This window comes from Betta splendens, chromosome 10, assembly GCF_900634795.4.
Source record: "Betta splendens chromosome 10, fBetSpl5.4, whole genome shotgun sequence".
NCBI classification, from domain to species: Eukaryota; Metazoa; Chordata; class Actinopteri; order Anabantiformes; family Osphronemidae; genus Betta; species Betta splendens.
In genome coordinates, this window is record NC_040890.2 from 45873 (window position 1) to 73411 (window position 27539).

A 27539-nucleotide genomic window follows, 5' to 3' on the forward strand; every position below is an offset into this window, starting at 1 on the left:
AATGGAAGTGTCGCCCCATCTCTGAAGTAGCGAGACGGCGTTTTTTTACCATCGACGACTCCAGCGAACACGCCAGCGACTCCATTCAACACCTCCTCAACGAAGAGCGGACGGGGAGAGCAGTGACGCCTCACGGCGAGGGCTGGAGGCGTGAGCCCCAAGGTAGGCCCCTGACTAACTATGTCCTCAGTTTACAGATCCAAGATCGCCTGCTCCAGCTTACCGGGGACCACAGCATCACCAACACATAATAGGGACAAATACAGGAATAACAGACTGTCTCTCTCTAGAAAGAATAGAATAAACAGGGAAAGTAATGACAATGAACACACAGCCGCTCTACCTCCCCCTCCCCCTCCTCGGACTGCTCAGCCAGGCTTAGATATAACCACGAAACAGCTCTGTAAAAGTTACTTTAAACTCATACAAGCGGTACACCATAAGCAGATTATGGATAAGGCCATTTCCACCCAGACACCGCCGAAAGGCATGTACAGGCAGGTTAGGAAGCTTACTAACTTTATTAAACCATCCTCTCCTACAGAACAATTCATAGCCTCCATAGAAGAAAACACCTTGCTATGGATGCAAAATAATTTATTAATCCTCCAAAACCATTATTCCAATATAATTCTTAATTATAAGCAATTAATTTTTGAAGACACTGCTTTCCGCATTTCCACAAACTGGGCGCATAGACGCTACGGGAACAGACTAACGCAGGACACAATCCAGGCGGCCCGGGCTGTAATAGAGGACCGACCCGAACAACTTCATGCTCTGGACTCCCTACCTCCCTCCCCCATAGAGAGACCCAGGCTCAAAACAGCGCTCGACCTGAACCTGGAGGACCAGGAGGAATTTCCCTCCTTACCGGAGCCAGGGGGCGATTTCGGACCCCGACACAGCAGACCAGCAACGACAACGGGAGGAGCGATTTCTAATGAGGAGAACATCCCTCCCCCCCAGCCTGCCAGGTCACCTGCCAAGCAGATCACCCTAGAGGGACGTAATTTTACCTCACCGACTGCACAGATTCCCAAATCACCGCCACTTACTGCCGTCCAATATCCTCTCCAGTCCGAACCGAACAAGCAGCGGACAGCGACTCCACTCTCTCCACACGCAAAGCGACGCATTCCTGCTGGGGATGAAGACATGACAACGAGCGAAAAACGGGGAGAAGTAGAAAACCACGATGGTGATAATTTAAATGCAACGAACAACTCAAACAGTGGACAGGCACAAGAGAATCAGCCTCACGTGACTACTCGCCTCAGCCGATCCAATGTGGCAGTAGATTGCAGCCAGCGCATAGAACCACTCGCCTCACAACCCACCGCTGAGACTAACCTCTCTTCTTCTTCCTCCACCTTTCCTTTACAGTGCGACACGGGACCGAGGCACGATAGCCAGCGACACTCCACACATCCCGAGCAAAACGCAAACACAAAAGAGGTGGTGGGAAATCACATGACGAAAAGAGGATCGGACGTGTTTAATTACACGGCCCAAAATGGCACACCGACCCGTTCTGATCCCACTAATACCACCCACAAGGGATGTGTGGATAACGCTGCCTCGGCCCGTGCGCACGACGAGGGGGAGGGACAAACGGAGGCTGCATCAGCCTCAAGTTTCAAACACAAACCCATACACCTTCCAACTCAACATAAAGTTAGGGAAGGCAGAAAAATAATTGATTGGCATTTCAAAGGCCGTAAACCAATCTGGTTTCTAGGCGACTCCAATCTATTTCGAATCCCAGCCTTCTATGACCACAACATCCAAATTGACAGCTACCCGGGAGCCGCATTCTACCACTTTCAGAACATCCTGGAGAAAACACCGGAGCATCCTCTCGTCAAGATTGTGGTCATATCAGTAGGCATAAATAACAAAGATCAGGACCCACATAAAACTTCCATAAAACAGTTGAGACAGATCTACAGGAGAGCTCAATCGGTCTTTCCTAACGCTAACATCGCCTTCCCTCTCATTAATTATTCACCTCTTCTTTCACAAGCGCAAAAAAACAACTTGAATATCATTAACGACTTCATCTCCAGCCACTTACCTTTCTTAAGTCCGCTGCCAGCCGAGGAATTTGCCACCACACAGGACGCCATACACTGGACGAAGGACACCGCCAGAAACATGTTCCATCACTGGTGCGCAGAGCTGCAGCTAAATTTAAAATAGCCGTGAGGTCCATTCTGGACACGGAGGAAACACTACGGGACAGTGGAAGCTCGGTGAGTGAAAAAATAACAAAAACTCTCTCCGGAGCTCAGCCCCGCCCTCATGCTCTCTCGACGCCTCCCTCCCTCGCGCACAGCACTCACTTCCAACACACGGATATCGTGCTCCCTCGTTCAGACTTGACAATAAATACACACCCGAATCCACGGATAAAACCGGACCTGTCCTGGAGCTCTCCATCAAACATTTTAAACCTGTCCACACTCTTTGAACCGAACACACTTCAAATTCGTCTATTGGAGAAGGGACTTACTTTTATCCCCACTCCCAACCCGCTAGACCGGACAACGCTGCGCCGGGACCTCCATAACTTCCATCGAAGAATCAAACTGATCGAGTACTTCCAGGATGAGAATATGACACAGCCGCCGTTCGTGCTACCGTCGAGCTGGGAGCCTCCTTGCGACGCAATAAGCAAACACACACAGAGGCTGATCCGCCGGGACATCACCATTCTAAACCGTTACACACCGCTCTTTCAAAGAATGGACGTAATGACGGTGGAGGACAGGACAGCGATCTCAGCTCTGAAACATAATCCCAATATCATCATAAAACCAGCGGATAAAGGATCAAAAATTGTCATCATGGATTCACAACAATATGCACTGGAGGCACGGAGACAGTTGAACAACACAAAATACTACAAACCTATTGCCAACAGCATACAAAGCCAGACTCAGTCACGTGCTAGACATATTATACAAAGTTTGTATACAAACCACTTTATTTCTGCCAAACAGAGAGACTTTCTCTTTGGACCGGATCCACCTCGCAATAGACTTTTTTACCTACTCCCCAAAATTCACAAGGACCCACTTACCTGGACAGTTCCACACATCATCCCTCCCGGCAGACCCATTGTGTCGGACTGCGACAGTGCCACATACAATATATCAAAGTATATTGATTTTTTCTTGGGCCCCCTTGCCTGCAGACATCCCAGCTATTTGAAAGACACCTACCACTTTCTAAATAGGATACGGCCCATGATTTTGCCACACAATGTCATACTCTTCACCATTGACATTGATAGTTTATACACAAACATTAACACAGAGATGGGCTTGAGAGCGATACAGCGAGTGTTTGATCAATATCCGGACCCGAACAGACCAGATGTGGAATTGATGTCACTTCTGAAATTATGTCTGAAAAACAATGATTTTGAATTTGATGGCCAGCAATACTTACAGGTGGAGGGTACAGCCATGGGTCACAGATATGCCCCTTCCTATGCAAACATTTATATGAGTGAGTGGGAACGGGAGGCACTACAGAAATGCCCATTGAAACCCACTTTTTATTTTCGATTTCTGGATGACATCATTGGAGCCTGGAGCCATGGACGGGAGAACTTTCAAACTTTTTTTGAAACCTTAAACAACCATCATCCCTCCATTAAATGCAAATATGACCTGCAATCCGATGAAATTAATTTTTTAGACACTACAATATTCTTTGAATCCATTGATACAGACAATAAAAGATTACTGTCCCGGGTTTACTTTAAACCCACAGATACTCATGCACTACTTCATAAGGCCAGTTATCATCCCAAACACACGTTCAAAGGCATAATCAAATCACAGATCATCCGCTTTCATAGAATATCTTCCAGAGAGACAGACCTGAACCAGGCCATTTCCACACTGTTCTGCAGCCTCAGAACACGCGGCTACTCCAGGAGGTTTCTCAGGGCCATCAAAACAAACACACTGGCATCTATCAACAACCCCTCTCCGTCTCTCCCCTCTCCTCACCGACTGACTCCTTTGCTGCCTCCTCCTCCTCCCCACAGCCGAGAAGGCAGACCTCGAGATGGGAGACAAGACAGGAAGATGGAGAACCTCATCCCCCTGGTCACAACTTACTCTAAACCTTACCTTAATCTGCAGAGCATCTGGAAAGAAAACTTTCACACTACCATGACGGGTCACAGGTTATTCCACAACCACAAGATAATCTCAGCTTTTCGGAGAAACAAAAACCTGAGAGACCTGTTGACTCAAGCAAAGTTCTGCAGATACAAAAGTACAAGTGATGACGACACACATTGGGCCTTCAGGCAGGTAAAGTTTTTATTCAACAGACATAGCGGTGCTGGTATAGCAGTCAATGGCAGATTCAACTTGAATAGCTTCAATCTGGTTTACTGCATTGTTTGTCAGACCTGTGGAAAGATGTATGTGGGTGAGACAGGAAAAACACTTCTCACCAGATTGAAACAGCACATCCACAACATTCAAGTGGCAAAGCTGAATTCTCTCCTGGTCCAACACTTCCAGCTTCATCCCCTTCACAGCCTCACCATATCAGGCATTCAAACCTGTGCTACATGGACAACTGGACAGAGGAGGAGACATGAGTCATCATGGATCAATAAATTACTGACCAGGACCCCTCTGGGACTAAACAGTTGAATTCCCAGGACGATGCACCAGGATATCCTGTTCAATTATAAACACAATACAATTAATTCTGGTTTACTTATCTATATAAACAAAATAATGAATTGGAGGATTAATAACATAACAACAACTACTATAGGTAGTAGCTACTATCATTTAGCTTGATTTAAATCTGTGAGGCTGGCGGTCTATTTTCAATTTTAATTATTCCTATCCTTATTTCCCTTCTTCTAATCCTAACCTGATAAAATTTTAGTTTTTCTTCCCCTACCGTCATCCAGGTTTCTTGCCTGACCCCAACTGCTTGAACTTTCTCCTCTCATCCTACTTTTTATTTATTACCTAATCCTAATTTTCTTATTTCTACTGTTACCCCCCCTCCCCCTCCTCTTCTCCTAACCCTAAGGACTCAGGCCTCTTGCCTGACCCCAACCCCTTGGCTCTTCAATTTAACCTACTCCCCTATCTCACTTCCTTACCTCTTGGTTGATTGTTTCCATCAGCTACTTACGTCCCGTTCCTCACTCGTCCTGACTGGGACCTTTGGAGTGAGAGGAGGCCCAACTAATGGAGGGTCACGATGCTGGGGTGCCACCTATGTCTAATATACCGTTGCTGATAATAAAACATCTTCTAGAAAGAAATATTCTCCTGATTATGTTTATTACAACCAGCTAAGATGAGACCAGCACTTATTTCTTTGCCTGATTGTATTATGAACTTTTTGAATTTATTATCATGAGAATAAAACTTCTATATGCATTCTGGCTGGCATGATCTACAGTATAATACGCCATTATGCATTTAACTGAATAATATTTATTGTTTGTATTCCGTGTGGTGTGTGTGTGTGTATATATATATATAATATATGTGTGTGGGGGTGTGTGTGGATGTGCACACACAACAGAACAATCATTATAGGGATCTAGAATGATTCTGTATGCATGAATAATAATACTAAAACTTTGACTATGTATTATGACGCTATTTATTTCTTTATTTATTCATTTATATTTGAAAATACATGCATGAATAGCACAATAGGACCTTAGGTGTATGGGAGGAATATCGTTTTTTTCCCCCCCCTTAATAATCTACTCTAATTTATTCTTCACTTGCATGAACTTTATACTTACCTGATGTTGGCACTTGTCCTCTTATTGTCATTTGTTCTGCATGAAAAAGGAAAAAGGATATACAAATAGGAATATTATTACAATTTTGATATTAATTCACAAGACAGGAACTGCAGGCACTTTATAATACTTCAGCACTTACCGACCTAGGTGGCAGCCGGAGCCAGAAGGCCTCAATCCAGGGGTGGACCACCTCCTCCTCCTCCTCCTCCTTCTTCTCCCTCTCTGCCGTCATCACACTGCTCCATCCTAGATAAAAAGAAAGAGAAAAAAATACAAAGGTTTACTCACCGGACAACAAGCTAAGGAACATCTTAACATAAATAAGCAGGAAATTTATCAGACAAACTGCAATATTAACCCCTGTATGCCAGTGCGCCCTAATCCACCTTTGTGGACTATTTAAATTGATTTAACCCTAACCTAACCCCCTAACCCTGAAGAAGACCTGGAAAGGTCGAAACGTCGGACGTACGGGCACATTTTTAGTTCATTTAGTATCCACTTATTGGATATGATTTTTGATCTATAAAAAAAACAAAACCATTCATACATATTAGTTTATTTTATTTACCTATCTCTAGAAATAAATAATTACAATAAGCACATTGTTGCTATTTGGAAACAAGCAAATTGGATTTTATTCAATATTTCATTTTTGAAAAAAGAAAACAATCAGTTACAGTTTGATTTTCTCATTTTACTTACCTTGTTTAAAAAAACACATAAATAATTAAAATAAGCACAGTGCTGCTTTTTCAGTTCATTTTTATTTTTTATCAATAAATAACAAAGCCTTTTTGTTTGCCATGAGTCACAGGACTCATGAGGAGTGGACCGAGGTCCGATATGGTAGGAGAGGACGGCATCCTCTTGGGACCTCAGGTGATCCGCAGTGGGGGAATAGGAGGGAGGCAGGGAGCCAGGCGATGGACCGTGCAGCTCAGGGGTCCTGGAGGAGAAGACCCCGCACTTACCTTTTTCCTAACCCTAACCCACTCACAGGCTCACACTGGACCATGGCCATCTTTGGAACAGTGCCTCGTCATGGCCACCTGGTAGCCCCGTGCCTTGTTTTGGGCAACTGCAAACCCATCTTCCATCACAAGTCCTAGAAATGGTAAAAAATCTGGTACAAACTCAAACAAGAGGCACATGGGTCTATATGTGTGTGTGTGTATGTGTGTGTATATATGGGCATATATATGTATATAGTTATACATGTTTATTAACTCAATGTAGGCTATTCTATTTTTTTTGTGGTTATAAGGACCATAACATCTACTGTGGGGGATACAAGGGATGTAGCCGGTGGATGTGGGCCTCCCGGTACCCGCCTGGATGGAGAGTGCATTTGAGAGTGAACTTTTTCTTTTCTAACCTTATAACCACTCACACTTATTTTAGTGCTTTTATTCTGAAAAGGGCTTAATCTAAACATTTTGCTTTGTTAGGGTTATTTTTGCTTTTGATGACTATTTATCTGACTATTTGACTATGACTATTTTATAGTTTAGTAATCACTCACACATGACTTTTAAATCCTTTCAAAATAAAAGCAGTGTAATTTATTACCTTAAATGGCAAGATTTTTGGTTCTGACTGGTTAATTATGACCACTTGGCTGTAGCTGGCAGAGGAACACAGGTCTATGTCCTGTATGTAGATGCGCCCATCCCCAGCCCCCACAGTCACCGCTTACCTTTGCGATGGGACGTGGATGGCCCCGCCCACTTTTTTTAATCAGATAAGAAAGTGGGAATAACGAAATAAACGAAATTTAAAGTAAAACACTTTGAAGAGTTTTGTCTACATCAAAGTGGGCAAATCATATGTGAACGTTTTTATTTTTTTGTAAATAAAAATAATGTTTGCCCTGTTCAAACCTGGGGAATAAAAACATTCTGACTCTGAAAGCGTCTGGTCAACTCTGTAGGAACACATTTCATATGGTACAGGTAAAAGGAAGACTAACAACCCAATGCAGCCGAGGCTGCAGCAGGCAAAGCAACGCAGATGCGCGTTTCCCCTTCCCCCCAGTGTCCCTGCTCTGGGACGTGGATGGCCCCGCCCTTTTTCAGCAGTGTATATATTCAGCAGTATATACTGTGGTTCAATGGCTTCAGTCCTTGGCTTGCACCTTTTGTTTTGCAGATCTAATCGGCTATACAACAGCTATACATACAAAACTCATCAGCTTGTTTCGGTAATGTTTCAACTAATTACAAATAGTTAATTACATATAATATAGCAAGTTATGCTTTCAACTGGTTTGTTATGACTAGTTCATGACACTGTTACATTTTATTAATTAGGCACAGACACTTCCTGCACATCCTTTCTAAATAAAAGCACTACTTTTAAACTATTGAAACCTTCGGCTTTTTGTTTGTTAAGCATATACACGTCGTCCAAGTCATAATAAATGCACCAATCTATATATTTAGCCTTAATAGCACTAATTTGCTATTTAATAGGTAATTGTGTTTAGTTCATAGGACTATTTTAGAGTTTAGGTCTTAAGAATAGACACACCTCCTCAAAATCCTTATTAAAAAAAGCATTCACCGTGCATTTTCCAATGGAAATGCTTTTTCTAGTGTCTAGCATTGATATTTCCTTTTTAGGTCCTTTGTACAATCGTCGGGACCTAACTCCTCCTACGTGCTTTGAGCTAGAGACTGTTCACATATCAAAATGTTCAGCTTTTTGAGGAAGTGTACTATTAGTTTTCTTATTCATATCTCTCTCACTTTTGGAAATGTGAAGCTTTTTCCTCTTCCGATTAAAATAAACAGGATTTTTACCATTGCCATTAGGATGTGTAATGCAGCCATGTGATCGATGGTAGTAGCTCCTTTGGCTTGGTGGAAGTCATTGACTCTGAAATCTAGAGTCTCGGGTTCAACTCCCAGTAAGGACAACAGCAAAATATCAAACTAAACTGTACATAGGAAGACAAACCTGGCAGACCTACTGTGGAAAGTGGTATAATTAATAAATGCTTATCTTGAAATTCAATTGTTTTTGTTTTCTTTTATGCACATTTAGCTCTGTTTAAAAACCAGATCTTTAGATATTTATAGATATGTATTTGATTCAGCTGTTTTTAATGTTTAAACTACTTTCAGCAATTCTTCAGCATTACATTCAGCGTAGAAGCATTCACTGTGCATTTTCTTTTGGAAATGCTTTTTCTAGTTATGGGATACATTGAGCAAATGAACCCCAGCTGCTGATACCCCAATGAGACACAGGTGGTGAGAGTTTCACCACAAAGGAGGTGGGACAGAGACACTTCTGACAAGCTGGTGGGCAATTAAGTAGGGTAATGTTTGTTTATTGGATGAAATGTGCTTTTTTCTTTTAATTGTTTAATTAATTGTCTCTTTTTTATGGAACGCCTTAAACTGAAACTGTTTAGGTCCAGCCTGCAATAATACCCTTGATTGAACACTAAAACTTTCACCAGCACTTGTTGATGTTGTATAAATAAAGTTCATTTTAACTTGGACCCTCACTCTAGGTTCAATCTCGCTTACTGTATGATTCTAGTAATCGCAAATTGATATAGATATGAATCTCTGTATGTAAAGTGTTAAGTGAATTGCCACTTATACTTTGCCACAGTAGCATGACTATCTATGGAAACATCACACCATACATGGACACTGACAATAGTGAGAACTACAGTCTTAGCGGTTCCAATGTGTTGTAATGAGTCCAATCATCCTAACAGTCACACAGTAATTTAGCTACTTTAGCTACTCACACCGCTGGCTGGAGGTTAAAGGTTTAATGTAATGTCAAGGACAGTTGCCATAGTGAGTTGGTATTTTTTTAGAGTTCAGACATTTACAGTACAGGGCTTTCTTTCCAACACCTTCTGTACGTGCAGCATTGAAGAGCACGTCCGACCCAGTACACAGTCTGTTCACATGTTTGTGATCCAGCTCATAATTATACACACAAACACTAAGACTGTACAGACTGTGGGCCACACTGCTACAAATCGTAGGTATGTAATTATAGAGTAGTTCCCCGTAGATCTTAATGCATTTTTCCCCAGAAAGAATACTTCATGTCCAGTAATTCTGACACTGCCGTAACTGGAAATTTGCTCAGTTTGAGTCTTTGCTGAGAGAATCTGAAAGCTACGTCAGGAAGAGGATTGAATTTTCCATTTGGTCCCTTGTTCCACACATTTCCCATCGCTTCTGCTCCTACTGTCTACACAGCGGTCTGTGACGCATAGGCTCGACCAGGAACCATAACTCGTGCGACTAAAGGTTGAGACTTTTTACCACAGCGGCTCAAGCGTGAGACCAATCACCTGCCATTTGACTGATGGTTTAATTCCTGATTCCTGGTCATAGGTCAAAGGTCAGCTCTGGCACCAATGACTGCAATACAGTGTCCAGGAGTAGAAAAGAGCTAAATCAGACTTTAAATTACTCATATCACATATGACTGTGGAAAGTTACTCGCTCACTTTAATGTAAAACACAGAACTGAACTATTTCATTTATGAACCCCCTGCTTTTTGTTTCTACCTGAGATTTTGCCCATAATTTCCCTAACTGTCATATGGAGTAACACATAAAACATTATGTGCAGTGTGTCCTCAGTCCTGGCATGCTTGCAGCTGATTGTGCTTCTGTGGCTGGTCATGAGTTATGAGCAGGGTCAACAGTCTGTAACTCTACTCACAAAAAGGCTGCGGCTGGAAAACGTTGTGGTCATTTTATTTTAACTTGTAGTGCACATATAAGTTGTAAAATCTGTGCAAAGTAGCTGTTCTCCTCTCCCACAATCATTTCTGACTGCACCATTTCGTCATATTGCTCTCTAAGTTGGAGCAGAGTGTCCAGCAGGGAACCATCTGAGCGGTACTCGTCCCGACACACTGGTGCCATCGCCAACAGAGCTCTCAGAGCCTGCAAAACAGGTTTCAGAGGATGACTTCAGACTGCTCAGCCTATTACTTCACAGTGAAACTGTTAGACCTCATCCAGCTGCATCTATAAGTTTTGGATCAGAGCACACCTTCTCTCTGTAGTCATGCTCACTAGACTCCAGCAACTGTGGTACCAGAGTGCACCAGCCTTTTTCCAGCAGCTCCCCCTGAAGGGACACCTTCGAGTACTGTTGCAATCGCTCATTGTGGGAGGCTTCCAGAACTGGATCCAGGCCTGCCTGAGAGATCAGCTCCTGGTGGAACACAGAACACCAGACTCAGCATCAAGCAGAGTCCAGAATCTTGCCAAGGACCAGTAGAAGTACAAACCCTTCATAAAGAGTTTTGTTCAAACCTTCTCACTGATCATGTCGTACAACATGGTGACAATGCGCGTTCTTAAAATTCCTCCTGCATCTGCCTTGAACAGTTCTGACAGCACCTGGAGTCCACCGTGTGACAGGAAGTAGCTCTGGGCATAGGGGAAGTGTCGTAGTAGACAAGCCACTGCGAATAGGACCTGATGGCAAACAGTCAGGCTGAATTTCTCACATTCGTGTGTACCCTGGTGTTATTCAGAGCATCAGCAGGCAGAAGTACCTTCTTTTTGACCCGTAGTGGTTCTGCCGTAGCCAGTCCAGTTAACAACGTCTGCAGAGCACCATCCTCCACAGCTTTAACCTGGACCACCGGGTTACTGCAGGACAAACACAGGTGGTTAACAGGTCAGATTTTATACATGACACAAGGTCTTGGCCAAACTGATGTTCAGAACATTTCCAGAATCAAGTCTCTTCACCAGATGAGCCTCATTAGACTGTATTTAAATAGAGTAAAGCTCACCTAGCCAAGGCAGATCCCAGCACAAGGGCTGATGTTTCCTGTATTCTGATGTCTGTGCTGTTTAAACCTTCTAGAATGAACTGGAGACCCCCCATTGAGCACAGAGTCTGAGCATTGTCCACCTACGTAGCAAACAACAACAAGAATAAAAGAATCATCTTTCGAGTGGATGTGTACAGTAGGTTGTTGTACTACACTGTACACTGTAAATGGACGTGTGACCTGGTGCACCAAATACTCAAGCTCCAACAGGATACTGAGTCTCTCCTCTGTGGTCGAGCTGCTGTTGAACTGCTCCAGCAGTCGTTTCATTATCTGCAGCAAAGGACAAACCGCTTCACTCAGCAAAAGCCATGACTATATGCACTACAGCAGGCACTCACTGCGTCATACCAAACAACTGGTCTGTGTGTACCACAGTATGTATCTGTTAATAGTAGTGAATGGATACTTTCATATTTTGTCGGATCCTTTCTGAGCACAGACCATTCTATCACCTAACTGCATTAGAAGTCACATGGTGGGAAACTGAATTGTGTTTAAAATGATGTGGCTGTACAGTATGTGACGTACTGACTGTCAATGCTCTGTGAGAATAGACATGGTGTATGTCAACAAATGAGGTTTCGAGGACAAGAAGGAAGCTGTGACCTGACCTCCCATACGTCATACACACCTCCTTGAAAATCATAAATCAGGAGCTTTGAACCAAACATTGATGTACCTGAACATCCGTCTCCACCAGCAGGTCCAACTGAGCCATGTCCCTCTTTAATTCGTCTAGGGGGCGATACTTAGAGGTCACAGAGTCCTACGAACACAGCAAGACAATATGTTGTACAAAAGTGCTCTATAAATAATATGACTTTACATTTACAGGTGTTTATTTTGTAAACATTTATATAAAAGAGAGCAATATCAATAAAGCACAAACAATGTTGATTTGGATGACATACCTGGGCCTCTGTGTTTTTGTCCGCCGATTTAAAGTCCTCCTTTATCTTCTTCATAGCATGTTTCATTTCATCAGGACTGATGGACTGGATCCCTTCGCTCTTTCTGGAAAGGTCAAAGTTTTAAAAAATTATTACACGGTGTCAGTCTCGCACTGCGTTACACATGTTTTCTGGTTCAGCAGGTTGCAGACTTGTGTTTCTGGGTCCAGTATTTAAGCTGCTCTTCTCCAAGTTGGACCTCCCTCTGACCTGTCTGCAGATTCAGTCTCACATGGGAACCTGTTGGCACTGCCTGGCCTTCACACAGAAATACATAGACATGATGGTATCAGGATAGAATTGTCCACACAGGGTAACACTTGTAAACAAACATTACCTGGTTTGAGTGTTTGCCACTGCTGAGTGGGTTGGATCACCTCAACATCATCTTCATCTACTGCTGTGTCATCATAGTTAATTGATCCTTCTATGTTGTCAACCACAGTGAGAGCAGAGTTTGTCTGTTCAGAAATTCAAAGAGTTGAGTTGAGACTGTGCAACTTTTCTATTTCTTAACTACCAACTCTTTTGTTGTTTGTTCATGCTCATTATCTCCCTCACAAAGGAGCAGTGTCAGTTCTGTAAAATAGTTAAGTCTAATCTGTTGTTTTTTTAAATGTTTTGTTTTTGTTGTCTTTCCATCCCTGCTGTAACACCACACAAAAAAGACCCACATGTCTATGTACAGTGTCACTCACCTTGTGGCCAAAACCACAGGCAATGCAGTAACAGCAAAGCAGCAGGAGGAAAAACGAGGGCTCCCTGGCTCTAGGCAGCAGCATCATGGTGACAGAAACACATCTGCTGTTGGTAGAGTCTCAGTTATTATAGATTTTGAAGGGACTCCACCTATTAATATCCAAGCATGCAACAGAGTGGACGGTAAAAAGAACTTGTGCCTGCAGTACATGACCTGAGGCTGGAGTTTGCATCTAATTCTAGGCTCATGTCAGCAGTAAAAGGGAAAGTTAAGGAAAACGTTCATTCTGTAACACATTAGACCAACCGGGGCAGGTTCAGAAAAAAACCCAGAAAGCACTAGTTGTAGTCTGTGAGCACATGGCAAAAAGTCCTCAGAGATGTTTCAGGAATAAGGAGGAATAAGTGATAATTTCTCTGCATAGAAAATATGCAGGACTCTGACTGTCTCCTCATTCTTAAATATTACGTGCCATCCTTTGGGTCAAGTTTTCCTTTAACCTTGTTGGAGCGACTAAACTTCACCAGTTTCATATGTGCATTCACAGAACCCTTTGTTGAAAAATAAAATTTGATTTTTTTTATTTATTTAAAAAGGTCCCTGCACATGCAAAATTCACTTTTTGGACATTCTGGTACATTTATATGACTCCCTGGTTCATGTTAAGACACTCCTGGTGTCTTAGAAGTACACTCCCTACTTATGCGAAAAATAATTTTGCGAGTTTGTCCAATCCGGTTCAAGAACCATTGGTTTCAAATTTGGCGGACTATAACCAGCCTTTGCCCTGCTCAGACAAACCTGGACCCTTAAATATATCTGCAACATTGTGTTTCAGTCACTCACTTTGCACTCCAGCATAGTAGGTGGCAGTAATGCACCTTTCAGTTGGTTGCCACCTGCCATTTAAATAACAAAAGAAGAAGTTGTGACTCACTGTGACACGAATTGACACGGGGCCATTAGGGTTCAGAAAGTGCTCCGTTGTTCCAACCAGCATCACAGCCTTTTCATTTTACCAGCGGAGCAAGAAAGAATAAAAATAAGAATAAGAATAAGAAAACCTTTAATAGTCCCGCAGTGGGGAAATTACCTCTCACAACAGCAGTACAGATGAGCAAGAATACAGGTACAGAACAGTTTGTGTTGGCACAGTACAAAGCAGTACAGTACAGTTAGAGTGAGCATGAGGTCATTGCAGGGTTATTGCACAGTAATGGGTATAAGATTTGTACCGGTAACAATATACATGATTGTTCACAGATTTACACAAATATTGTGCAGAGCAGGTTGCTATATAAACCACTGATGCAGTGGGTGAGTGACTGTGGTGGAATGTGGTCAACAGTTCTGATTGTACAGTCTGACAGCAGCAGGTAGGAAGGATCTACGATATCTCTCCTTCACACAGCGAGGGTGGATCAGTCTGCTACTGAAGCTGCTCTCCAGAGCAGACAGTGAGTCCTCCAGTGGGTGAGAGACCTGGTCCATGATGGATGTCAGTTTAGCCAGAACCCTTCTCTCACCCACCTCCTGCACCGTGTCCAGAGTGCAGCCCAGGACAGAGCTGGACTTCTTGATGATCCTGTCCAGTCTTTTCCTGTCCCTCACTGTGATGCTGCTGCCCCAGCAGACCACACCGTACAGGATGGCTGATGCCACTACAGAGTCATAGAAGGAGTGAGGGGGCCACTCCTGAAGAACATTATGTATTAATTTACTTGTAAATGGACCGGTGCCGGCACTGCTGCCTAAATGCTTCTTCGTGTGTGGACACTATTTCCCCTCCGTCTGCTTTGAAAGCGAGGGTAAATTTATTACTGGGCATGAGGTTGAAGGTCACTTCAAGGTAATTGCTAGAACAGTTGATGCTAACAGCTACAGCTAGAGAGAGACCGTGTTGCAAGGTGCTGCCACGCAATTTGGATGAGTCCAAGCTTCTCCAGTATTTGTCCGGTTCGAATTGTGTCTGCTAGCGTCATGTTAGCTGCTAGCGCAATGGTAGCTCAGCGTTAGTGGCTAGCGTTAGCGGCTAGCGTCCACATGACGTTTAGTACAACTTGGGTTTGGCTGCGATAGTTAGTTGTGAGAGTCAGCTGTGTTTCTAATTACTACCGGGCCTGTCGTGTGTATATCGTAACCTAAGTCAACCTGTGAAATTGGGTAATGGCAACTTCTATTAAAGTCTAACATATATGTTGTTGCAGTCCCCTCGTAAGTGTTGCTTATCTAGTCAACTAACTGTAAATATGACATTGTTTTTTTTTTTATACAGGCTGACGCATCCCAGCTACAGAAACGCAAGGAGGTTGCTTCTCAAACTGACTCCACTGCAGGCTGTGGACACACGGCTACTTTGTAGAAGAGTTGTTGCTCACCTCAGGAGCAAAGGTATGCACATTTAACAGCAGTATGATCATTTGTTGGCCAATAAGTAGTTTTATTTGACAGAGATTTTTGATTTCACATTTCAGTAGTTGTAGTTGAAGTATTCATAATCTGATCTATATTATTGTCTATATATTTACTCTGTATGCAGTTGGTCAACTTATTTTGATTTTTAAGTCTGTTTATGGGTATTTGTTATTCAAGATTATGTGGAAAAGCTGATGGAGACCATCTTCAATAAAGTCCTGCTGGACCCAGGTCGTTATATGGAGGACCTTATTAACATCCCTGTCCCACCGGCCCTCTGAGCAGAATTTGAGCAACCTGACAGAAAGGAGGTCATTAATGCCATGCCAAGATTTAACAAACCAGCACTATAAAAGCTAAGTTGAAAATGTGTTTGCTCCAAACACCATTACAACTGATCTAACTACCTCTATCTATTGTTTACATTTGTGAAGGTTGTGAGAAACATAGGAAATACTGGACATTTCATTAATCTACTATTCTGTTCTCTATACCATCTAGAGCGGTGTCAAAGAAAACAGCTGCATCCTCCATCTGTACAGCAGCTGCACTGCTTCCGATTTCTTCCAAAACGTGATGAAGACAAAAAAGATGCTCACATCTCCCCAGCCAACTGCCCATGACCGTGCCTGTTCCACTCCAGAAACTATGCTTTCAACATAGCTATGGATCCTACCCATTCATTACGTGGTCTGCACATTGAACTGTGAAGGTAACTTATCCAGCATTATAGTGTTGTAGTTGACAATAAAGATGGCTTTGTCTATTGCTGTTTCACTGAACTATTTTTTGAGGGAAAACAGACAAATGTTTTATAATATTTCAGCTTTTATTGAGCTATTGCCACGAAAAACAATAATTTAGGTATTTCACAGGTGGTCTAAGTCCAACATAGGTGCATGGTCCCTCAGGAAACACTGCCCCGATCCACAAGACCAGGGAAGATGGGATTACAACTTGGACTCTTCACCCTAGAAGTCCCCAGCACCAGCTGACAAGACTCCTCTAGGCTAGATACAGTACCTGCAATGACTTGAGATACACACAGACATTGTACTGTGAAATTTAAGAAAAAAAACAATAACTACATTTCTATTAGTTACATATTAGCACTTGATATATCATACACCTTACTAAAAGCAATTTAAAATATTAGATCAATATGTATTTAGAACCAAAATTATGTTTGTAAACCAAAGATTCCCAGGTACGTTATGCTTAATCTGTAAATAGTAAAATGTTCTAAAATTTCTTATGAATTTCTGAGATACTGATTTATTCCATGCATGTGTAATTGTCTGATATACTGTATATTAAATGTGTTCTGTAACGAATACACATTCAATCATACTCTCTCCAGTCCTGGATCATCAACCATACATGCAATTGGTTCAGGCATCTTGAGGTAAGATTTATCGAAATTTTAATTTTAAATACTATGTCCAATTAATAAAAGTATTAAACACATGCAATATCTTGACAACAGTTGCTGTCACGCCATGCCCATGCTGTCACATTGCCGCCTAATTACAGGGAAATACGGCAAAATATAAGCTACAGCTGAAGACCCCATTATGGAGAAATTATTTTGACACAGCAGCAGCACGAAAAAGAAAAAAAACATGTTAACATGTAAAAATGACTTTATATTAGTTTATCGAGCTATGCTCCCAAACAGGCTGTAGTTGTGTTATGAATATTCTGTTAATTAATTCAGGCTGCTTATTGGCAACCATCAGTATTAGCGTTAGCAGCCGCTAATCAAGTTGCGTATTATATAAATCAATAAATTAAATTAAATTAAATGTGAAATTGTTAGTTAGACGTACCTTGCGCCAGTCGAAGTGTAACCACTTCAACAGCCTCCCATTCGACTGCAGCGTCAGATTTTGGATCAAACATGTGGTTGAAGTGCACTACAAAGACGAGGTAGCCAGTTTCGCTGTTACAGTGGATTCAGTGACCGTGACTTTTGATCCCCGCGGCGGATCACGGCTATGCGCTTCCTCAAAGGGGTGTGGCGATCAACTTAGCTTGCGACACACCCCTAACCCCCAAGGTTGTGTCAACTTACCGAGAAAACATTAAGCGCACCGGGAAGTTCTACAGAGACATTTAACTGGATACTTGACTCTGCCATGTTACAGGCACCCACGTCTGGATACAGTATAAATAAGATTTATTTATTCACACTGACCGTTGTGCAATAAGAAAAGCCTACTATCTGAATTTTATTTTGATCTGTTATGTTGTTCTAAAATGTTGTTCTAAACTTAAAGTAAAATAAGTCAGTAATGACATTTTTTGCGTTCTCTTTTTAATCTAAAAAACTATCCAAAAGTATCGATAAGCATTGTAATGCTTGTTGGTATCTGTAATGGTACCCAAATGTGGGTATCGTAAAAACACTAGTGCAAACAAATACGAGCAGGTCAACTAACCAATCGAGGGGGGGGGGGGTTAACCAGCTATGAGTATTCTTTTGTTATATAGTATAAATACGGTAATTATTGTATGTCTGGCAACAATGGCGGCAAATTCTCTGCAGCAATGTAACGGGACGTCTGCAGCCAATGATCATCAAGCAGGGCGTGTCATCCCGAATCACATGAGTCGGGGGCGTGTCTTGACCTTCGCCCCAGTTTAATAAGAAACACTGCATTAGATAGTTCCATTAGATAAGTTTCTTGTAAATGCCATTCATTCATTATTACTAGTCGACTTTTAAGGTCCAACTCCACAACAGTTTCGTTAATCCACGAGAATCTTCAGGCAGTGCTTCTAACTGTGGCACAGAAATTAGTAAGCTACTGTATGTCATTATTTATAATACTTTTAAACAACATGGTCTAATCAAACTTCAGCTCATTCTTTCTGTCATTCATAATGATCATGATAATAACTCTCTGCTTTTCCTGCTCTAACCAAAGGACAACTGGTTTCTGGCGTCTGCTCTTGGATCTGTCTGAACACGGTTCATTACGACACCTGCCACCTTATAAACCCAATTACCAATGTAGTGATTTTGTCTAGTAATCATAAGAAAAACATGCTTTTTCACGTTTATCTCCACTTTTCTAAAACAGCCTTATTTACTATTTGTCTTATGTTTCCATTTTCAGTGTAGTCACTTCGTAGTAATTCGGTTCCCACTGTTCCTGCTGAATTTTCAACCAATTTTTCTTTTATCTGTTAACCCAAACTCCCATTGGATGACGGTAATAACCACAATTAGACTTGAGAGTCTGGAGAGGATACTACAGCTACAGCTTGAGATACCAAAGCAGACCGAGACGTCTCAAACACGTGGATGTTGTTCGAGGACACTTGTCAAGATCTGACTACTGTGTTGATAGTTTACATAACTGGTTTATTTCAGGGTATTTATAATGTCTGATTTGTCTTAACAACAATAAATGAAAACCAGTCTGTGACCGAACCTTCGTTCCATAACTGCTGATTCGGATGCTGGAATCGGACGCTTACTTTACTCTCACGGGATATACTACTAATGGAAAAACGCTTCCCTTACCGAGTCTGGCGTTGTTAAGGGAGCGGTGGAAATAATCTACCGGTTCCCAGAGTCAGCACAGGGCTCCAGCAGTGGAAAAAAAGACTTGATGCACACACTAACCTGCTTCTGTAAGACCAGTGACGTTTCCTGCCTCCGTGGGTCTGCCACCGTCTCTGTGCTCTCACTGGTCCACGTTCAAATTTGTGATGTCGTTCAGTGCTAGATAATCAGCAGCTCGTTTCATTACCGCCCCCTGCTGCTGCGGAAAGGCACAGTGGGACATTACAGCGAGCAGTCAGTGCTCCACTGTACTGGACTGTGTGTGATTGTGACAGCCACTCGAGAGACCGCATGTGATTCACTGAGTAGACTGACGTAGATGAAGTGATGAAGTAGAAGACCGGACCTGTTCCACTGCCCCCTCTCTCAGTAGTTTTTTTGTGTTTGTCCCCGAGTTTCCAACTCTCACTGCTGCTTACTTGATCAGGTGTCAGTTTTAATGTTTCTTCTACCTTCTTCTAGTATTTTATAAACCACATGCTGCCAGATCATCACACTGGGCCAACAGTTCTCATTTGAAGCAGCCATATTATAGCCCTTTCCATGTATTTAAGACGGTTTTTAGCATCTTTGAATGTGCTTTTTTCCATGTTCCATCAGAAAAATCAGATCTAAGAACTAAATACACTCAAATATTTCACTCCTTTGTTTTGGTGTCAGACTTGTACCATCTATTTGGTAACTAATGTTAGAAGATGCAGAATGTACACATGGAGAGTCTCCTTAGAGCGAATTCATTCGATGACTATGAATGTAGAAACGTTCTGAACACAGCCATTAATTTACTGCTCCGTAGAACATTTATTTATGAACACTGATTCAAATGAGTGTTAAGTAATCTATAAACGATGAAGCTACACAAATATTGAATGAAAAGTCATTTGTAGAGGTGTAGACTTTGAGGAAGTATTAGTCTATCATAAATTAAATGTATCCACTGTACATCTTTGTCTCATCACCCATAGCATCTTATCTACTCAGCTGGTTTAGCTGCCATGTTGTGGGATCCAGCGACTACATGTCTGAATGAGAGTGAACTGCGGTTGTGACACTTGTGAGCCTAGATCAGTGACTAGGGTAGACTGACACTTTCTAGACCTTGTCAGTTCATCATAAGGGGATTTCTCTGTCTGACCAATTTTCACAAAATTGTATCATGGAACAGTAATATGCCGCAAAAGTCAACAAGGTGATAATTTGAAAACCAATTAATAATAAATGGCACTTTATTAAAATTAAAAGATAAAAAGTAGGATTTATATAACAGCATTTAAACCACTAAATTCTAGGTTCCCCTATATTTAATGGAGCTGCATTGAACCAGTGTGTCTGTACTTTAGCTCATTTATCTGCATCTATCCTCATGAACCAACTCTCTCCCACCAACATGTTTCCTTTCTCACCTGATCTACACCCCTACATCCACAAATTTCATAGCCACTCCCAAACCTCGAAATGCCAAGCACATACAGTTCAAACTAGTGCTGTATGCCGCTGCAGCCAACATATGCACTGCAGATTTCAAACTTTCGGACCAATAATAATCTGGCTTCGAGAGTACTTTATCAAAGTCCTGGTTGCTATGTAGGAAATGTTTAATATTCAACATCTAATAAGAAAAAAAAAGGAACAGATGTAAACTAAACATTGTCATTCCAAACCACAACTGTGTAAAATCTGAGTAGTTATGTATTATCAAGAAATATCTTACTAAACATTTAACATACAGTACATTACAGATTTTAACTGATTAATCAACAACTCAATTGATTGACTATAAAAAGAAGCAGCATGTCACAGCATGTCTTACTCAGGATGAGCTACTGCTGAGCACACTGGTTCTCTGAGCTGCTTTTGGAGCTGACGTGGATAATCTCCACTGATTTTTGTTTGCCTCTCTCCTCTCTTCTGTTCTGCTGCTGGTTCTCTTCCATCAACTTCTCTTTACAAACATCCAGAGAGCAGCTGCAGGACAACACAGTCAAGTATTACTCATTTGCCTGGTTATGTAATCCAGGTTTCATTTAAATCTGAACCAGATACACGTCAATTAGGATGAATGCATTTTCTTATTCAGCACCTGATGGTGCATGGCTTTGAAAGCTGGCCTTTTAACAATCCCTGTGAACTGAACAAGAGGGCTCCAGGATGAATGCATGGTCAAACAGCACAGTCGCTGAATTAGGATTTAAAGGACAAATGACGCATGATTTGAGTTTCAAACTTGACTAAAGAAAGTCAACCGACCTGAGATCAGAAATCATCACAGGTTCACCTTCACTGATCTTGACACACTTAGCAGGCCGTAGCTCCAGCTTTGAGCCTGGAAACGTATGAGTGGAGTAGGAAACATAAGCATTAATACTCTGCATTGTAAAGTCTGCCACATATGTCAATGCTGATATTTTCATGGAAATCTTGTTGAGTTTAGATACACAGACTTTGTGTGCTGCTAACTGTCGCAGCAAAAGGACACTTGTCAGCCTCGGGTTTGGCAGTCTTAGGGTGTGAGACACTCATTTCCATGGCAACGGCATGCTCAGCCGTGACAAATGCAGGTTGTTCAGAGGATGGAATGACTTCTACTGGCAGCTTCTCTTTCTTGGTCCTCTGGATTAAATTCTTTTTTTCCTCTACAAACACATAAAATACACAAAAGTCTACACTAATATTTTATATCCATGTGCTGCCTAGCACATGATTTCCATAACAAATAAAAACTGTGTATATGTCCAGTGTGAGTTTACAAATATTTAGTATCATTACCTTTGGGTTCATATTTGTGTTGTAACTCTTCTACTCGCAGCTGAAATTTGACCTTGTCACTCTGAGCCTGCAACAAAAGACAGGTCAACACAACAAACTGAATTAACATATACCAGTCAATACAAGAGTGACTGATAACTTACAATTCAGAAAAATGAGATTGCGCTTATTATTTAGTAGATGACTTGGTACTTACCAAGTCATTTACTAAATAATGAGCGCACATAAGACACACCCAACGCTAAAATCAGTATAGACAATAAAGTAAGAAAATATATGACACATTCTATATTTCCTTGATGTGTTCATCATTATAAACAAGTGTGTCACGTACCAACCTAGAAAAGGTTATTTTGGCCAATCCCCTATTGTCTGCAAGACTTTTATTTTTTCTATTTATTTATAGAGGCCATATTTGCCTTTGTACAAATACGTGTGTTGGCCCATACCTGGCTTGACTAAACTGCACCTTCTTTTTCTGGCTTACAAAAGGTGGAAGCCAGTATGGGTTTAGCAAACTAGGTCATACCTATTACGTCTGTCATGTTTTTAGTTTACACAGGGGCAACACCTTTTACCTGTTTGAGCAACCGATTAGCTGTGAACAGCTTTCTCTCCAACTCCAAAGCTCGTTGACTCTCGGACAAAGACTTCATTCTCTGTAGGGAAAGTTCATCTCCTAGACGCTCTGCCTCCATACTGTAGACACAGAGTAGATAAACAGAAAACAGATCCAAGTGAAGTATTAATGATTCTTAATTACATAAAGTGTCATCAAACAAAGATAGAGTTGTTGCGGTTACACCACTTGCACAGAAAATGACCTAATCTGTCATCTCTTCGAGGAGGTTAAAGAATCTAGGTGCTTTGACAACCAACACTATATAATATCCCTGAGTGATTTATAATATGGATGACCACTGGCTATACAGTGCTTAAATGCAGCTCACCAGAGCAGCAGTTGGCGGTGTGAAGGAGTATTATAGTGCTGGATGGTCAGGTAACAGTTCTACCAAAATAATGACACGAGACCATGGTCGTCTCTTGGCTAATAGTCTGTAGAAAGTACTGTATTTCCTTCATCCATTGGCCAACACAGCAGTACGCCATCACACAGCTGTTATGCAGCTCAACCTGTCTTATGGAAACCTATATTTGGCCGGTGACTGCTCTACCTTTGGGGCTCCTGCCACCCCACACCTAACAAACCAATTAGCCTTGGTGACCAAGGCACAAAGCACAAAAATCCCTCCTTGTATAAAGAGAGGCAGAAACAGTGTTTACTGGGGTGTCAGACTCACACAGAGTTGTTGAGCTTCATTTTAAGCAGGTCAGTGTAATAGGTTTCATCTTGGGTGCCAGGGCTTTCTGCTGGAGCAGGATTAGCTGGCTGCGAGGTTAACATCATCTAAACACACAACAAAATGATTCCTACCTTTTTAAGATAATGAGTGCTACATTGCAATATTAATGACTATCCTCACAGATTCTTCTCACCTCCACCTTCTCCAGTCGTTGCAGTTTAGTCATGAGATCCTGGATCTCCCCGTTCTTCTCTGACAGCATGGCCTGCAGTCTCTCCAGCTGAGCAGGGTCGGCCCTGGACGCTTGGAGCTGCATCAGAGTAGCAATCTGAAACTATAATACACATCAGTCAGAAAGCAGCAGTTCCTTTGTTCAGCTGATGCTCTATGTGACACACAGTACCTTCATGCGCTGCAGCTGCTGCTTACTGAAGCCATACTGTTTCTGTAAAGACTGATACTGGACTTTCATACTGATGAGCTGTCTCTCCATCTCAGCACGCTTATCCTCCAACTGAAATACAAAATACAATGTACGCTCACGTTTTTACATTTAGCTTATAAACACTTAGTCTTAATAATATTTTTAGTAGGTTGTTCTTTTATTCACCTCAGCAAAGAGGGAGTTGCCTTTACTGTTGGGATCCTGGGCCTGCTGCAAAACCTGATCCAGTTGAATCTGAAGATCCCTGTTTGCTTCACGAGATTTCTGTGCCATGAAATCCAGGGAGATAGATGAAGACAAGCAGGAAAACATAAACATGTCCAGAAACAACACAACCTTGCTAAATAGTGGCATCCTGACCTCTAATGAATTAAACCAGGAAACAGCCTGCTTCTCTCGCTCCTCGTTCTCCTTAGTGATTCGCTCCAGGTGATGCTGCAGGTTGGTAATGGTCAGTTCCTGCTGCTGCTCTCTGTACTGAGATTCCTGCAGAGTTTGCTCCCACTGCATCTGAAAGATCAGTGACTTTGCTAACACAGGCAGGAGCGCATAGTTTTGAGTAAAATGTGATTTCGTAACTGTAGGACAGTTGAACATCGCATTACAGACAGTTTTTTTCGATTACTTGTGACGATCCCACCTTATGGTTCTCCAGCTCCATGACCCTCATTTGCACTTCTATCATCTCAGATGTCATCGAGCACTGGATGCGTTCATTCAGAGCTTGAAGCTCCTCCATCTTGTTATTTAAAGTCTGTGTCTGCACCTCAAGTTTGTGTTTCAGCTGTTTCTCACTGAGCTGAGTTTCCTCCAGAGCTGACTGCAACCTTAAGACCTAAGGAGAAAAGAAAAGCTGTAATTACTGTTGTGCTTTGCCTTAATTGAGTTTTGCACACATTCTCTACTCTTAAAGAATGTGTACATTAAAAGGCACACCCTGATAGCACCCTCACACATCTGATGCCTAACTAGCAAGGCCTTGGATGCTTAGCATTGTGCCCAGGCTTTATTAAAGACCTGTCATAAAAGTGTCATGTGAGCTGACTGTCAGTTGTAGGTTAGATGTTCTACGTTCAGGTGAGTTCATGTATGTTGTGAGATGTTCCAGCACAGTATGCATGTACAGTAGGTTATGATACGAAAAGCTATTCAGCTTTAGACTGCAACTGACAAATCCAAGCACTGGAGTTGTAAATAAGGCGGCAACACATCAAATATAGAGTTGCTTGACAGCTAAATAGTGAAGACTAGTCTCTAACCAGTCGTCCAAACCTCTCAGGTCTCCCCAAGTCCTCTCCCTGCCAACTCACCTTGATATGGGCAATCAGCCAGTGAGAAGCTACAGATACTGGGATAGCAAGCAGGACTGTGGCTGTGACTAACTAAAACCTGTTGATGTGCGGGGGGAGGTGTGTGAGGTGGGGAGTGAAAGGGGGGACCAGTATACTTCATGTACCTTGCTATTAAGCTCATGAAGTGCAATGCTGTGGTTCCTCTCCAAATGTTCTTGTTGTTCCTGAAGCTGTTGATTCTGCTGTTTCTTTACACAGTCTTGGTCTGCCTGCAGTGACTCCAGAATCCGAGTTTTGAGCTCCACTTCTTTCTGCAAGGTGTACTTTTCTTGCTCGAGTGCCTACCACACACGCAGATTATATTTAATTACTTGAATTTAGCCAAGATTAACTGACTCTTAAAACGTGCCATCATACCTCAAGAGAGTTGGTCATCTCCACTCTCTGTTCATCCAGCCTGTTTTGCAGCTCCACCTGCTGGTTGAGGAGATCTAACCCAGCCTGAGCAGCCTGATGGAGCTGCTCCTCCTGCTCTCTCAACCGACTTCTCAGCAGCTTGAGCTCTTCTTCCGCTGCTGTCATCTGCGGAATGAGGAGTACTATATTACTGCATAGTTTTGGAAAAATCTATTACTAAAGTATCTTACAGTAAACATCCCTGAAACCAAAAGTTGACCTTTGACTTTTAATAAAATGAGTTCCTCAAATTAGTAGAACACCACTGCTTTACAGTACTACTTAGTACCTCATAGACTACTACCGCAACAAATACCAGCCCATATTACTGCATCATTGGGAAGGAGGGGGTTTCATGCAAGGAAGGTGGCTTGATTCTAATACGTATAGTGTATGACAGATGAATAATGGATTACTCAAAAAGTGTACCATTAAATTAATCAATACTTTTTGTGGTAGTAGTCAATGACGTACTAAGTAGCACGGTAAAGGAATGGTGATCTAGTAAACTGAACAACAGGTTTTATTTAAAAGCCAACTTTTGATCATTTTTGCCTGTGATAGTACTCCGTGAAGTACTATGTCGTACTGTGAAAGAACGGTTTTCTACACGGAAAAGCATGGAAAAGCGAACAGCTCATTTGTCTGCAGTAGTTTGGTGGCGTCCGATGCAAGCAGCCCGAACGTCTGGAGCAGGGGTCGGCAACCTGCGGCTCTGGAGCCGCATGCGACTCTTTCATCCTTATACTACTTCGATCCCGCTGTCACTGCAGCAAAATAAAGTTACACGGACCTCCTTACCCACCACACCACTGGGAACTCACTACTGATATGACATCATGCAATAGATATGACATAAATGAAAACGCTTTTTCTGAACAGTACCAGACAGATCAACCTGTCACCACAATCACCACTGTGATTTGGTGTTACGTTCAGCGGGTCCACGTAAGGTACCCCCAGTGCGGCTCCCAGTGTTTTTTTTTTCGTGGAAAACGGGTTCAAATGGATCTTTTGGCTGTTGTTGTAAATTATTAAAATAGCACTATTTAATTAAAGAAATTACTGTTGTTTTATAACAGACTTTAAATCAAGCCGTATGCTATCGAATAATATTGCTTTAAACTACTCAGTAAGTGTGTGAACACATCGAGCAGCCGGAGACGGGCTGAAGTGGACACGGAAGTACTACAACAACCGTGGTACGTCGCGTTCTTTCCGACAACGGTGAAAATAAAGCCTAAATAAACAATAAATACACTTTGCTACAAACTGAACAGGAAAATGTAAAAAAATATATATTTATATTAGTGTTTAAACTGGAAATGTAAAAGAACGATAGCTTAAAACTTTGGTCTGGTACTATTTTTACAAAGGCTATTAAAACTACAATTCCCTTCTGGTAAGCGCGTAGGTAACGTTAGCTCGCTACAAAGAGGTGACATTAACACAGTTACTGTAAAATGCGAATAAATCATTTACCTTGTCAAGTCAACAACAAATCTTCTGTTGCAAAGTAACGTTATGTCCCAAACCGCCACGTTTGAATTCAGACCTACGTATCTTTCCCTTCTTCTTCTGTGGTGTTTATGGCGGCTGGCATACAAAGGGACTTTACCGCCACCTATCACACTCCATCTTTGGATCTGTAAACACAAAATCATACAATTTATATTTCGTCTCTATTTCCAAGTCTTTGTCCACCAGGAATAAATTAATACTAAGATAATCAAATAAGTGTGTGGCTTTAGTTCACATGGAGGAAGAGGCCTCGAACCTGGATCCTCACACACAAAGACCCGATCCACAGTCTTACACAATTACTGAAACTTTTTCCCCCCTATTTTCTACATGTTTCCTTTTTTCCATGTTTTTTCTGATTAATGAAATTATTTAAATCAAACAAAGAGAAATCAGTTCTGAACTGATCTAAAGTGTAAAACATCCTGATCATCTGCAGAAGCAGTAACTGAGTGTTAC

General features: G+C 41.9%; 2 protein-coding genes across 7 annotated transcripts; both read right to left on the reverse strand.

Moving 5' to 3' along the window:
* Positions 1 to 10536: 10536 nt before the first annotated feature.
* On the reverse strand, positions 10537 to 19481 carry sil1 (SIL1 nucleotide exchange factor). 6 transcript variants are annotated; one of them, XM_029165439.3, is made up of 12 exons: positions 19357 to 19481; positions 13306 to 13411; positions 12945 to 13068; positions 12760 to 12865; positions 12569 to 12671; positions 12337 to 12423; positions 11835 to 11927; positions 11613 to 11734; positions 11370 to 11466; positions 11125 to 11289; positions 10859 to 11023; positions 10537 to 10749 (listed from the first exon to the last, which is right to left on the reverse strand). In XM_029165439.3, the coding sequence occupies exons 2-12, from the start codon at positions 13390 to 13392 to the stop codon at positions 10552 to 10554; spliced, it is 1347 nt and encodes a 448-aa protein (XP_029021272.1). In that variant the 5' UTR covers positions 13393 to 13411; positions 19357 to 19481; the 3' UTR covers positions 10537 to 10551. The 6 variants fall into 6 exon arrangements, with proteins under 6 accessions (XP_029021272.1, XP_029021273.1, XP_029021275.1 ...); XM_029165440.3 differs by having other exon boundaries at positions 19255 to 19404; XM_029165442.3 differs by having other exon boundaries at positions 13306 to 13408; positions 19357 to 19396.
* A 1008-nt stretch (positions 19482 to 20489) lies between these two features.
* spdl1 (spindle apparatus coiled-coil protein 1) lies at positions 20490 to 27202 on the reverse strand. The gene is made up of 14 exons (XM_029165896.3): positions 27042 to 27202; positions 25521 to 25685; positions 25268 to 25444; positions 24452 to 24646; positions 24172 to 24321; positions 23977 to 24075; positions 23770 to 23880; positions 23560 to 23700; positions 23364 to 23470; positions 22641 to 22761; positions 22063 to 22129; positions 21738 to 21929; positions 21544 to 21619; positions 20490 to 21261 (listed from the first exon to the last, which is right to left on the reverse strand). Exons 2-14 carry the CDS (start codon positions 25683 to 25685, stop codon positions 21117 to 21119), a joined length of 1746 nt encoding a protein of 581 aa, XP_029021729.1. The 5' UTR covers positions 27042 to 27202; the 3' UTR covers positions 20490 to 21116.
* Between the last annotated feature and the right edge of the window lie 337 nt (positions 27203 to 27539).